The sequence below is a fragment of the Chlorocebus sabaeus genome, chromosome 15 (genome assembly GCF_047675955.1).
Source record: "Chlorocebus sabaeus isolate Y175 chromosome 15, mChlSab1.0.hap1, whole genome shotgun sequence".
NCBI classification, from domain to species: domain Eukaryota; kingdom Metazoa; phylum Chordata; class Mammalia; order Primates; family Cercopithecidae; genus Chlorocebus; species Chlorocebus sabaeus.
In genome coordinates, this window is record NC_132918.1 from 54,623,128 (window position 1) to 54,635,901 (window position 12,774).

At 40.8% G+C, this 12,774-nt stretch overlaps 1 protein-coding gene across 4 annotated transcripts in view; it reads left to right on the forward strand.

Annotated features, from left to right (window-relative positions):
• STAG1 (STAG1 cohesin complex component) overlaps positions 1-11,775 on the forward strand; it is a 400,634-nt gene extending 388,859 nt beyond the window's left edge. For all 4 annotated transcript variants that reach the window (XM_008009040.3, XM_073023594.1, XM_073023595.1 and 1 more), the window contains 5 exons: positions 4,021-4,195; positions 6,457-6,567; positions 7,426-7,540; positions 9,574-9,654; positions 9,747-11,775. In XM_008009040.3, the coding sequence (XP_008007231.1) occupies positions 4,021-4,195; positions 6,457-6,567; positions 7,426-7,540; positions 9,574-9,654; positions 9,747-9,770 (506 nt within the window). In that variant the 3' untranslated portion in view covers positions 9,771-11,775. The remainder of the gene's footprint in view (positions 1-4,020; positions 4,196-6,456; positions 6,568-7,425; positions 7,541-9,573; positions 9,655-9,746) is intronic.
• Positions 11,776-12,774: the final 999 nt, after the last annotated feature.

A 12,774-nucleotide genomic window follows, 5' to 3' on the forward strand; every position in this document is an offset into this window, starting at 1 on the left:
GTAATGCCTCATATCTAGCATCAATCAGTAAATTAGGCAGCATCTGTATTTCTTTTCTTTTTTTAACCTTTGAGTTTTCAAAGCATCTGTATTTCAAAAGGAATAAAAGAATATAAATGTTACTGTTCAAATTTAACAAAATCTCCACAAAGTTTAAGATTTCCTTTCAAATTACAGCTTTGGGACTTAAACTCTTTTTTTAAAGTCCAGAGAAAGAAAATATAAAATATTGTCTTTGTACTGTAGGATCCTGGACTTTTCTCTAAAGAATGACTACAGGCATTTCTTTTTTTTTATTTTTTTATTTTTTTATTTTTTTGAGACAGGGTCTCCCTCTGTCACCCAGGCTGGAATGCAGTGGCGTGATCTTGGTTCACTGCACCCTTCACTTCCCAGGTTCAAGCAATTCTCCTGCCTCAGCCTCCCAAGTATCTGGGATTACAGGTGCCCACCACCATGCCTAGCTAATTTTTGTATTTTTAGTAGAGACAGGGGTTCACCATGTTGGCCAGGCTGATCTCGAACTCCTGACCTCAAGTGATCCACCCACCCTGGCTTCTCAAAGTGCTGGGATTATAGGCGGGAGCCACTGCACCTGGCCTTTTTTTTTAATGAGACAGGGTTTCACTCTGTCACCCAGGCTGGAGTCTTGTCCCTGGCTCAAGCAATCCTCCCACTTCAGCCCTCAAACCTCCCTGGCTCAAGCCCCAAAACCTCCCTGGCTCAAGCAATCCTCCCACTTCAGCCCCCAAGTAGCTGGGACTACAGGCATGTGCCACCACACCCAGCTAATTTTTGTATTTTTCTTAGAGACAGGGTTTCACCTTGTTGCCCAGACTGGTTTTAAACTCCTGGACTCAAGCGATCCACATGCCTCGGTGTCCCAAAGTGCTAGGATTACAGGCATGAGCCAATGCGTCTAGCCATTCTTCAATGTAATATTCTTATTAGCCAACATTCATCAAATTTTTGCTATGTACTAGGAATATGTTTTAACATGCATTATATCATTTAATCATTTATTTGACTTATATTTGTAAAGCACTTAAGTCAGTCTCTGGCATAAGTGTATAAATGTCTTATAAGTCAACACTATTATCTAAATTTTTCACAAACTAAAGCTTAGAGATTTTAACTATTTATAATGTTCACTAATGGTACAGTCAATATTATTTTCAAGATTAAGAGAAGCTTATATGGAACCAGATAATTTGTTTAAATTACAAAAAAGAAAACTTTGTCAATTTGAGATTACAAAATGACTAAGATGGGTTGCATGCACAAAACCCTTAGGCTGCAGAGTTTCATCCTTCAGAGATGAAAATGAGAAAGTATTAAAAGAAATATTTTCATTGAGTAATCTTTAAAGGATTAGAAGTATCTATTTCTATTTAAGATGAATGAGTTCTCCCTGGAGTTATCAATTCATTCAGTAAGTTTCTACCAAGTGCCTTCCTAGGAACTGTGCTAAGTACTACAGATTAGGTATTAATATACTGTGAGTGCAGAGAGGAGGAGAGAAAACAGAAACAGGCTGTTTGATTTCACCATGGTCAATGCTCTGATGTGCCAAACACAGGAGGTTCTGGGAACATATAGGCAGTGACCAAACTTTTGAATATAGGAAGATTTTCTGGAAAAGATGACGTGTAGTAGACAGCTGACAATTGAGTTTACCAGGTTCAGAACCTAAGTGATCATAATCTTTTTATCATAAAATTTTAAGTGTGGTAGAGAATAAAAGTTCTGAATTAAATGTTGAATGAAATGTGTTATGAATAGAAGATGATGAAATGTGTCTTTGTTAACTAAGAGATTGAGTAGTGAGCTTCAGATCATAGGAATTACTTTAACCAAGACAATAGGTAGGTATTTCCAGGCACAGAAAAGCCAATCTAGAATGTACATGTCTAACAAAATATCAGAAACCTGAGAAATACAAGGAGAAACAGGATGCTCGATGGCAAAGGAGGAGCCTAACACACACATCTCTGAGACTTAAGGAGAGGAAAAGCAGTGGGATTCATACTATTTATTGGGATTAAAATTCTTCAGAAGGAAAACCAAAGCAGTAATACTTTTTAAGAAGCCTTATCATATTAGAATAATGTAGAATTTTTTTTTTTTTTTTTTTTTTTTTTTTTTTGAGATGGAGTCTTGCTCTGTCGCCCAGGCTGGAGTGCAGTGGCGCGATCTTGGCTCACTACAAGCTCCGCCTCCTGGGTTCACGCCATTCTCCTGCCTCAGCCTCCCGTGTAGCTGGGACTACAGGCGCCCGCCACCGCACCCGGCTAATTTTTGTATTTTTGGTAGAGATGGGGTTTCACCGTGTTAGCCAGGATGGTCTCGATCTCCTGACCTCGTGATCCGCCCATCTCGGCCTCCCAAAGTGCTGGGATTACAGGCGTGAGCCACCGCGCCCAGCCTAGAAATTTTATAGGTAGAAACTTGACTGGGCATAGTAGGTCATGCCCTTAATTCCAGCACTTTGGGAGATGGGTGGATTGCTTGAGTTCAGGAGTTTGAGATCAGCCTAGGCAACATAGCAAAGCCCCATCTCAAAAAAAAAAAAAAAAAAAAATTGGTAATATTTTATCAGGATAGTTTATAAATAATGCTTTAATCTGCTCAAATCTTTATAAACCATCTTAGCTGGTGGCTTACGCCTATAATGCCAGCATTCTGGGAGGTCGAGGTGGGCTGATTACTTGAGGTCAGGAGTTCCAGATCAGCCTGGCCAACATGGTGAAACCCATCTCTACTAAAAATACAAAAATTAGCTGGGCATGGCAGCAGATGCCCGTAATCCCAGCTACTTGGGAGGCTGAGGCAGGAGAATCACTTAAACTTAGGAGGCGGAGGTTGAAGTGAGCCCAGATCGTGCCACTGCACTACAGCGTGTGACAGAGTGAGAGTCTGTCTCAAAAAAAAAAGATCTTTGTAAACCGTTTTCATAAGTTCTGAAGGAAAAACAGTTCCTAGCCCCTGGAAAACTTAAGTTTTACAGAGACAGTTTACACACATGACAAATTACATACCTGCTAATACAGGATAGTATATAATTAAGTCCTAAGTGAGTAAGAATGTATTTCCTCTAGAAATTAAAAGAGAAGCCTGGGTGTGTTGGCTTATGCCTGTAATCTCAGCAGTTTGGGAGGCTGAGGCAGGCGGATCACCTGAGGTCAGGAGTTCAAGACCAGCCTGACCAACAAGACCAGCCTGACCAACATAGTGATACCCTGTCTCTACTAAAAATACAAAAATGAGCCAGGTGTGGTGGTAGTCACCTGTAATCCCAGCTACTCGAGAGGCTGAGTCAGGAGAACTGCTTGAACCTGGGAGGCGAAGGTTGCAGTGAGCCAAGATCACGCCACTGCACTCCAGCCTGGGCAACAGAGCGAGACTCTATCTTAAAAAAGAGAGAAAAAAATGTTAAGTGGGGGATTGGGTGGGGGTAATCAGGGAAGGCTTCCCTGAAGGACACAGAAGCATGAAAATGGTGAACCTCTCAACCCATCTCCATATGTATAACCTAGCAAGAAGTTATTGACCAGTGTCTAGTTATGCAAGGGGATTTGCTTATTTCTCCACAAAAGCCAGTCAGATTTTAATTGCTACTGCCTGAGACCCCTGTGAGGCCCAGGAAATAGGCCCTTTATTGCTTGAGCAAACTCTGGCTGGCTGCAATATTCCCCTTCTAGGATGAATGAATCTTGAGAGATGGAGGGACTTAAAGAGATGATGATGTGATGATAACTAACATTCAGTGGTTACATACCTTACCTCATTTGGTCCCTACAACTTCGTGAGGTTAGGTAATGATATCCCCATTGTATATATGAGAAAACTCAACTTTGGAAGTTTAATGACTTCTACAGAGTCATAGAAGTCAGTGGTGGAACTGAGATTTAAAGTAGGCAGTGTAACTGCATAGCCACACTCTTCACAAGTCTGTGCTATAACTGCCACCAGAGTTCACTCCACCCACAACATTCTGTGACCTTAACTGGAATTTTACAGATGAGAGTCTGGATAACACATGGCTAAACAGGACTGACACCATGATTCAGACCCCTGGCCCCCTGCCAGCACCACAACTCACGTCCACTGTACTGCGGGAGAACAGCCGGCCCATGGGAGACCAGATTCAAGAACCTGAGTCTGAACATGGTTCTGAACCAGACTTTTTACACAAGTAAGTAGCAAAAATTTGTCTTCTTGGCAAAAAACCTTTAAAGAAAGTAAAACTATTTAAGAAAAACTTTATTTGTTCATCAGAACATATTGCTGGTCAGTTCATGATAAAAGAAGCCACAAACAGAGGGTAAACACTTTATGTGAGAAGAGCTATACAAAGTCTGCAAACATTGTTGAAGATATCAGTTCCTGGAAGTTCACAGACCTTTAAATGTATGGTGTCTCACCAAGTGCTGATTTCAGTTGGCATTTGCATTTTCATTGGGCAGGTCTGTTTCTTCTCAGGGACTTGCCAAGAAATGCAGGTTACTTCCTAGGCAAGAAAACCTGTAAGAGCCTATGTTGTCAGTAGTCTGAACACCAAATAGACTATATGACCTTTATCATCCATTTAATTAATATTTTGTCTTGTTACATTTATATTTTAAACTCAAACTTCTCATGGATTAAGAATTTTTAAGATCTTACTTGATAAATTCTGAGAATAGTTGCCCTCAAAGAGAGAATCAAGGTCTTACCTTTTCTCCATGCTAGTAATTAAAATGTTTTCTAGTAGACAGGCCTCTGCAAACTGTAGAGAAAGCAGAGGGTGATGGTGTGTTTTGCTTATAAAAATCTTTTGTTGTTTTCCATCCAACTTTGAAATTCTCTGAGCTCCTAACTTATGTTTCTGTGTATGGTGGGGTAATGCTGTGAATTACTCTGATGGATAAGAGGGAGAACTCTCACTTGTACTCAACAAATTTAGTTAGGTTGAAAATGAAAGAGACAGTGTTAGAAGTATCAAATCCTGGCTTTTCATAAGACCCCTTTGCTCTAAGGGATCAGCCTGCAAACCCAAGAGGATACTCACTGTCACCCATGGTATAACTGGGCTTTCTTGTGCTGCCAAGTATCCTAGAAGGTGGTTTGCCTTATGGCAAGCATCCCAAGATGGGTGAGCTAACCAATATCCCCACCCCTCTTCCTACAGGGTGGGTTTCTCCTTATTTTAGCAGCCTGCCTTGCCTCTCTGACCTTACCATTTGTCAGTCCCTGTGACTGTGGTCTGCCGCCTTTTCCCTGCTCCAGGTTTATAGGTTTAATCAAGGTGGTGGCCCCACATGATACAAAGACAGCTTAGAAACAAGTTCATGTGACAAGTTTGTATTGGCTAAAAAAATCACTAAAGTTTCCTGGCTGGGCATGGTGGCACATGCCTGTGATCCCAACTATTCAGGAGACTAAGGAATGAGAATTGCTTGAACTCGGGAGGCAGACATTGCAGTGAGCCAAAATTGCGCCACTGCACTGCAGCCTGGGTGACACAGACTCTGTCTCAACACCACCACAAAAGAAAATTAGCCAGGCATGGTGGTGCATGCCTGTGGTCCCAGCTACTTGGGAGGCTGAGGTGAGAGCATCACTGGAGCCTGGGAGCCAGAGGTTGTAGGGAGCCGAGATCATGCCACTGCACTCCAGCCTGGGTGACAAGAGTGAGACCCTGTCTTAAAAAAAGATTCCTGGCCGGGCGCGGTGGCTCATGCCTGTAATCCCAGCACTTTGGGAGGCCGAGGTGAGTGGATCACAAGGTCAGGAGATAAAGGCCATCCTAGCTAACACGGTGCAACCCTGTCTCTACTAAAAATACAAAAAATTAGCTGGGCGTGGTGGTGGGCACCTGTAGTCCCAGCTACTCTGAGACAGAAGAAGCCCTTGAACCAGGGAGGCGGAGGTTGCAGTGAGCCAAGATTGCGCCCCTGCACTCCAGCCTGCATGACGGAGCAAGACTCCATCTCAAAAAAAAAAAATCCTTAGAGGTATATTTACACACACTTCCATGTGCCAGTAAGTTTAGAGTACAAGTGCAGATCTGACTCCATAAAGACTGAGGAAAAGCTGCTATATTCTTCCTTGTTGAATTCTGGAGAACTTTCAGCTGCCAAGCCAACATAATTTGTTAGTTAGGGGTCTACTGTCCAGCTAGGTATACCTGTGAGTGGGGCACCAGCCCAAGACAGAGGTCTTGAGAGCCCTTGTTTGGCAGAGATTTGGTTGATAATTTAAGCATCTAACAGTTAGCCTCAGCCAGCTTCTCTTGGAGACTTACAGATATCTTTGGGCAACTTACTGCCTTTTTAATAAAAAGGCACCAGAATAAATCCAACTAATTCCTACTACATGAGATTAAGTAAATCTACCTTGGCTTTCTTAGCATGGGGCTCATTAGCTAAATTCATCATCTGCTGCTACAAAATTAATAATAGTACCCTCTCTTAGTCCTCAGATGCAGATCTCTTGGTTAGGCCAGCCGAAGTTAGAAGACTTAAATCGGAAGGACAGAACAGGAATGAACTACATGAAAGTGAGAACTGGAGTGAGGCATGCTGTGTAAGTGTTACATTGAGTGTCACAAGAACATAACTATGTGATGCCCATAATTTTGTGAAATGACTTGGGTATCTTTGATGTTCGGTCTTAGGAGTTAAAATTACAATTCGTGATATGCTATGCAGCATAGGATAGGAAAGGAGGACGTGAGTTCTTCACACTTTCAGCATTTAAATCCTAACTTTGCCACTTGGCAGCTGCATGGCCTTGGGCAAGCTCTAAAACATCTGTGCTGGCTACGCGTGGTGGCTCTGCCTGTAATCCCAGCACTTTGGGAGGCAAAGGCAGGCAGATCACTTGAGGTCAGGAGTTCAAGACCAGCCTGGCCAACATGGTGAAACCCCGTCTCTACTAAAAATACAAAAAATTAGCCGAGCATGGTGGCGGGCACCTGTAATCCCAGCTACTCGGGAGGCTGAGGCAGGAGAATCACTTAAATCCAGGAGGTGGAGGTTGCAGTGAGTCGAGATCACACCACTGCATTCCAACCTGGGCAACAGAGCAACACTCTGTCTCAAAAAAAAAAAAAAAAAAAAAAATTCTGTGCTTCAGATTCCTCATTTGTAAAATTGGGATAATAGTACCAATAAGAATTTTAGGGTAATTGACACATAGCTAAATAAATATTAACAACCATTATTATTGAATTGTACTTCGTTTTGATGTGTGAGATGAAATCTTGAATGAACCAAAGGAATGATTCTTAATTGTCTTGGAGTTCATTATAATTTGTGTAGTCTGTAGGTCATGATTGGAAGGTGTACTTCAGTTGGTTAGAGTAACTTTCATCTGAGAAACAGCCAGGACTCCAAATGGTGGAGTCTGATGAGCTTTCTGACAATACCTTTTTCTTACCAGTCGGGGTCTAATGGAGGAAGATGCTGAGCCCATATTTGAAGATGTGATGATGTCATCCCGAAGCCAGTTAGAAGATATGAATGAAGAATTTGAGGACACCATGGTTATTGATCTGGTAGAGAAATTCACTATATTTTTCTTTTGTTAAAATATGTGGGGGCATTGGTGTAAGATGACCCTCTTAGGTTGGGCACGGTGGCTCACGCCTGTAATCCCAGCACTTTGAGAGACTGAGGTGAGTGGATCATCTGAAGTCGGGAGTTCGAGACCAGCCTGACCAATATGGAGAAACCCCGTCTCTACAAAAAATACAAAATTAGCCAGGCGTGGTGGCACATGCCCATAATCCCAGCTACTCGGGAGGCTGAGGTTGCAGTGAGCCGAGATTGTGCCATTGCACTCTAGCCTGGGCAACAAGAGCGAAACTCCGCCTCAAAAAAACAAACAAAAATTATACTCTTATTCTCAGAATTCTGGGAGGAAGGGTGAGGTGAGGAGGAGGTAACACTGACCAAAAACAGTGGGCATTTGGATGAGCTTGGGTGTTTTTCAAGCCTGCTTTCAAAGCAGTCATATTTTAAATTCTGATAATAACAGAAACCTGTTCTTTCTTTTTACCTTCTTCGAAGAGAGCTCATACTAGATCTGTCTTTCAGCATCACATGTGTATCTGGCCTCTTGTGCTTTAAATTTGAGCCTGACAAAAATCTGCGGTGCTTCAGCATAACAAAATGCCGAATATGGGACTTAATTTGTTCAGTATGAGAAGACATGTTTGAGATATGGACTAACCATAGGTGATACTAAGAACTTATTTTTTCAGGAATAGTAATGCATGGTGGTTATGTTTTTTTCAAAAGTTCTCATCAGTTATAGACAACACATTGAAGTAGTTATAGGCAAAATTACACAGGGAAGGAAAAACAGTGAGACTCAGTGGAACAAGACTGGCCACATGTTTGACAGTTTTTGAAACTGGGTGATGGGTACATAGAAATTCATCATGCTGCTTTTTCTGTGTATTTTCTAAGGCTGCCATAATAAATACCACAGACTGAGTGGTTTAAACAAATTTTTATTTATTTATTTATTTATTTATTTATTTATTTATTTATTTATTTATTTATTTATAGATGGAGTCTCGCTGTGTCACCAGGCTGTAGTGCAGTGCTGTGATCTTGACTCACTGCAACCTCTGCCTCCCAGGTTCAAGCGATTCTCCTGCCTCAGCCTCCCAAATAGCTGGGACTACAGGCGCATGCCACCATACCCAGTTAATTTTTATATTTTTAGTAGAGACGGGGTTTCACCATGTTGGCCAGGATAGTCTTGATCTCTTGACCACGTGATCCGTCTGACTCAGCCTTCCAAAGTGCTGGGATTACAGGCGTGAGCAACCATGCCTGGCCCAGAAATTTATTTTTTTATCACATTTCTGGAAGCTAGAAGTCCTGAGATGAAGGTGATTTATTTTGAGGCTTCTCTCCTTGGCTTGTAGATGACTGCCTTCTTCCTTGTCTTTAGATGGTCTTTCCTATATGTGTCTCTCCTTCTTATCAGGGCCCCAACTATATTCAATTAGGACCCACCCATATGACCTCATTTTACCTTAATTACCTCTTTAAAGGCCCTGTCGCCAAATACTGGCATCTTCTGAGGTACTGGATTAGGACTTCAGCATGCACATTTTGAAGGGACATAATTCAGCCTGTAAGTTTTGTAAATATAAATGAGATCATATTACTCCAATCTGCCCCCACCATCCAATAACTTTCCATCTACCTGCTTTGGGGAATTCAGAGGTTTATCACCTAGTAGTTAATCAATTTTGTAAATTTTTCTGTGACTTGAAAGGGAAGATATGGCCTGGGCATGTAGGCCCAAAGTTATTTATATGTATTTACATGTTCAGTGTATTCATTATAGTTTGAAAGTTTTGTGCGTTGTTTTTGCCAACATAATTAAAAGCCAAAAGTATGGTCTTTAAAAAATCTATTTCATATAAAAGCCAGATTCTCTTCTTCCTTTCAAAATTGACTCTTAGCAGTTCTATATATTTATGATACTGTCAGAAATATTAGCTGATTATCACAATTCATTGTCTTAATGATCTCAGAAAAAAATTAAGAAACCCGTTTCTCTTTCCAGCCTCCATCAAGAAATCGGCGAGAGAGAGCTGAGCTAAGGCCAGACTTCTTTGACTCTGCAGCTATCATAGAAGATGATTCAGTAAATGTTAAATTATTACTGCTTTTTATTTATGGTTCCTAGGTCCTGTTTATGCATGAAATTAATAATTATGTTTCTCATCATTTTTCTAGGGATTTGGAATGCCTATGTTCTGAAGTCTGAAGAAAATTTACAAATCTGGAACTCTATTATTTAGAGCTAGAGGCCTATATACTGTGATAGCTTGTATGGGGAAAAACACTTTTGATGTGATCTGATTTGTTTTTTAATCAAATGATTAAGGTCAATCCCTTTTTGCAGTGACGGAAGAGGAGCATGTAAATTACCCAAGGGTATGTTGGTGAATGTCAACTCAGAAAGACTGACCTGAAAATCATTTGTGTCCTACTATTGGACTTATCCCAATACAGATGTGTGTGTTTTTCTGGAGGGAGGAAGAAATTTTAAATTTTTAAAACAGCTGTCAAGATAAACACTGTTATACACCTGTTTTATGAAAACTCAACATTGAGTAAAAAAAAAAAATATTTTTAACTTTATTTTCCTGTTGTACAATTTAAAAACCGTTTTAACATTTTGCCTTTTTATGTTTTAAAAGCTAACCATTTTTATTAAACCTATGAGTAAGCAGCTCATCCTAATTGCCGAAGAGTGTTTTGGAGCTCACTGGATTTGGTTGACCTTTGTGGAACACAAATAATGAAGGAGCAGAACATTGACAAGCTAAGATGAAATTCTGACATAGTGCATCTCTGCCAAAAACCACACACCCTCTGTGGATATGGATATGAAATTCCCAGATTTTATATACTCTTGAATAAAAAGGTTTATTTTTATTTATAAGTGGGCATAAAATAAGAAATGTCCATGCAGCCATTTTTCCAACAGATGCTGTACACCATTCATTTTATATAGACTAGGGAGATTCAAATACAGTGCATTTTCTATTGGTATTTGTTCTGTGCATTTTTAGCAACTTCTACCAGCAAATAAAGTATTCTCAGTAAAACGAAAATGATTCTCAAGTTAATCAGTTTGCTGTTTTTACCACTTATTTCATGCCCTGCCAAATTCAAGTTACACAGACTTCCATTTTCTTAAGATAATCATGAAGAAATCCTTTATCATTCTAAAGTAATTTTAAGTGTAACATAACTGTGTCTACTTCCCATGCACTTAATACCCTTATGCGCTAATTTTGTGAATTAAGTTTACTGATTATAGAAGTATGTGCTGCATAGAAGTCTGTGCTTAGAGGGTGAAGTTCCTAAGCTTACCTTGAATTACAGCTACATTTCAGTGTTAAATGTGCATATTAAGAATAATTCTTTTGGGGAAAGAAATTATGAATCTTCAGGACAGTCTACAATGGTTTAGAGTTGCATTCTGCCTAGACTTTTATGACTTGCTGCTATTGTTTTAAAAACCCCACTTAGTTTCTTCCTTCAGATTTCTAAAGTAAGCCTCAGAATTTCCAAACCAATCCATCCACAGCTGTTTCTGGGCTGGTTTTTAAAGTAGTTGCAACAGAATCATGAGGCTTTCCCTTTTTTATCAAATACAAAACACATTTTTAAAAATTCTGCACACCCAGTGATCATCTTTTGTGCGGGAAAGCAAGATGGATGATTTTATTCATCCTTTTAGTAAAGACACAAAACAGATTTTTCTCAACATTTGTACAGTTCTGAAAAAACCTGGTCACCAAAATGTTTTCTCTGCTAATTCAGCAATTCTTGGGCTCCAGTTAGGGGAGCTGGGGCCTCATTTTCTCCCAGAATTGTGGGCTTCACTGGAAGTGAAGGCGCAGGAATGACTGGACTGTCCACCCCAGCCCTGCCTGCCTGTGGTTTTGGCCGGGGAGCAAGCCATGAGGTGCCCTGGCACATGCACAAACTGATCCTTTGTGTGACAGTCTTGTATGGAAAACAGATGCTGACAGAATTGTAGACTACCATGCCACACAAAAAGGCTAAATATCTACTCCAATGGGTTTCCAGTTCAGTTTGAAGTCAATCAAATTTTTGTATTTTCGGTGTCTCCTTGATTGGTTTTGCTAGTAATTCTGTAAATTGTACATTTGCAATATGAGGTTTTTTTCCTTTTGTACAATTTGAAACTGATGCTTCACCTTTCCTTTAATAAACTATTCAAAATCAGGCTTGTGGTAGTCATCCTATTGTTCCTACCAGGTATGGCTTTAAAGAGATGATTTCCTATCCTGTGGCTCTTGAGAGAGTTTGCAATTTCTGATAATCTGTTAAATGACAGCAAGTTAACCGTATCAGTGAGGTGGTGGTTTTGTTGTTTTGGCTTTTTAATTTTTTTTAAGAAAGCAGAATTTAGGACTAGCTCACTTTCTTTCATTTCTTAGATTTCTCTAGAGTGTGTGTAGGCCAAGTCATCTTGGTTTAAGAAGGAGTCTCTTGCAAACTGAGTTTTGCATGAGGCATTCAGGGAACATCCAGTGGCCTGTAGCATGGGTCCTCCTGGCTTGAGACTGTGGGCTTATATGCATAATAGCACCCTGGCAGTGCCCTTTTGAAGACCACATAGATTCAGTGCCGCTGCAGAACTGTTTTCAGCCAGGCATGGTGCCTCACGCCTGTAATCCCAGCACTTTGGAAGGCCAAGGTGAGTGGATCACTTGAGCTCAAGAGTTTGAGACCAGCCTGGGTAGCATGGTGAAACTCTCTCTACAAAAAATAAAAAATTAGCTGGGTGTGGTGGCACACACCTGTAGTCCCAGCTACTCGTGAGGCTGAGGTAGGAGGATAGCTTGAGCCCTTAAGGTGGAGGTTGTTGCAGTGAGCAGACATTGTACCACTACTGCATTCCAATCTAGGTAACAGAGCCAGACCCTGTCTCAAAAATAAAAAAGTTACTTTTCTCTTGGCATTAGACCTCCTCGCTCTTAAGAAGTCATACCCTACACACTTCATGGGTCTAGCAATATGGGGTGAGTTCCTTAAACAGCCTAATATGCTTATGCAGAAAAGGCAAAGGTGTGGGAGACAAATCGGCAAGTAAGCTTTCCAGGCAGCCAGGGAAGGAAGGTCATATAAGGATGGTCTGTAATAGCTCATCTTGATGGTTACAAGAGTATGAGACTAGCTGAGGACTTTCCCTTGGGTCAGGCTTGCAAATCTCCAATTTGTG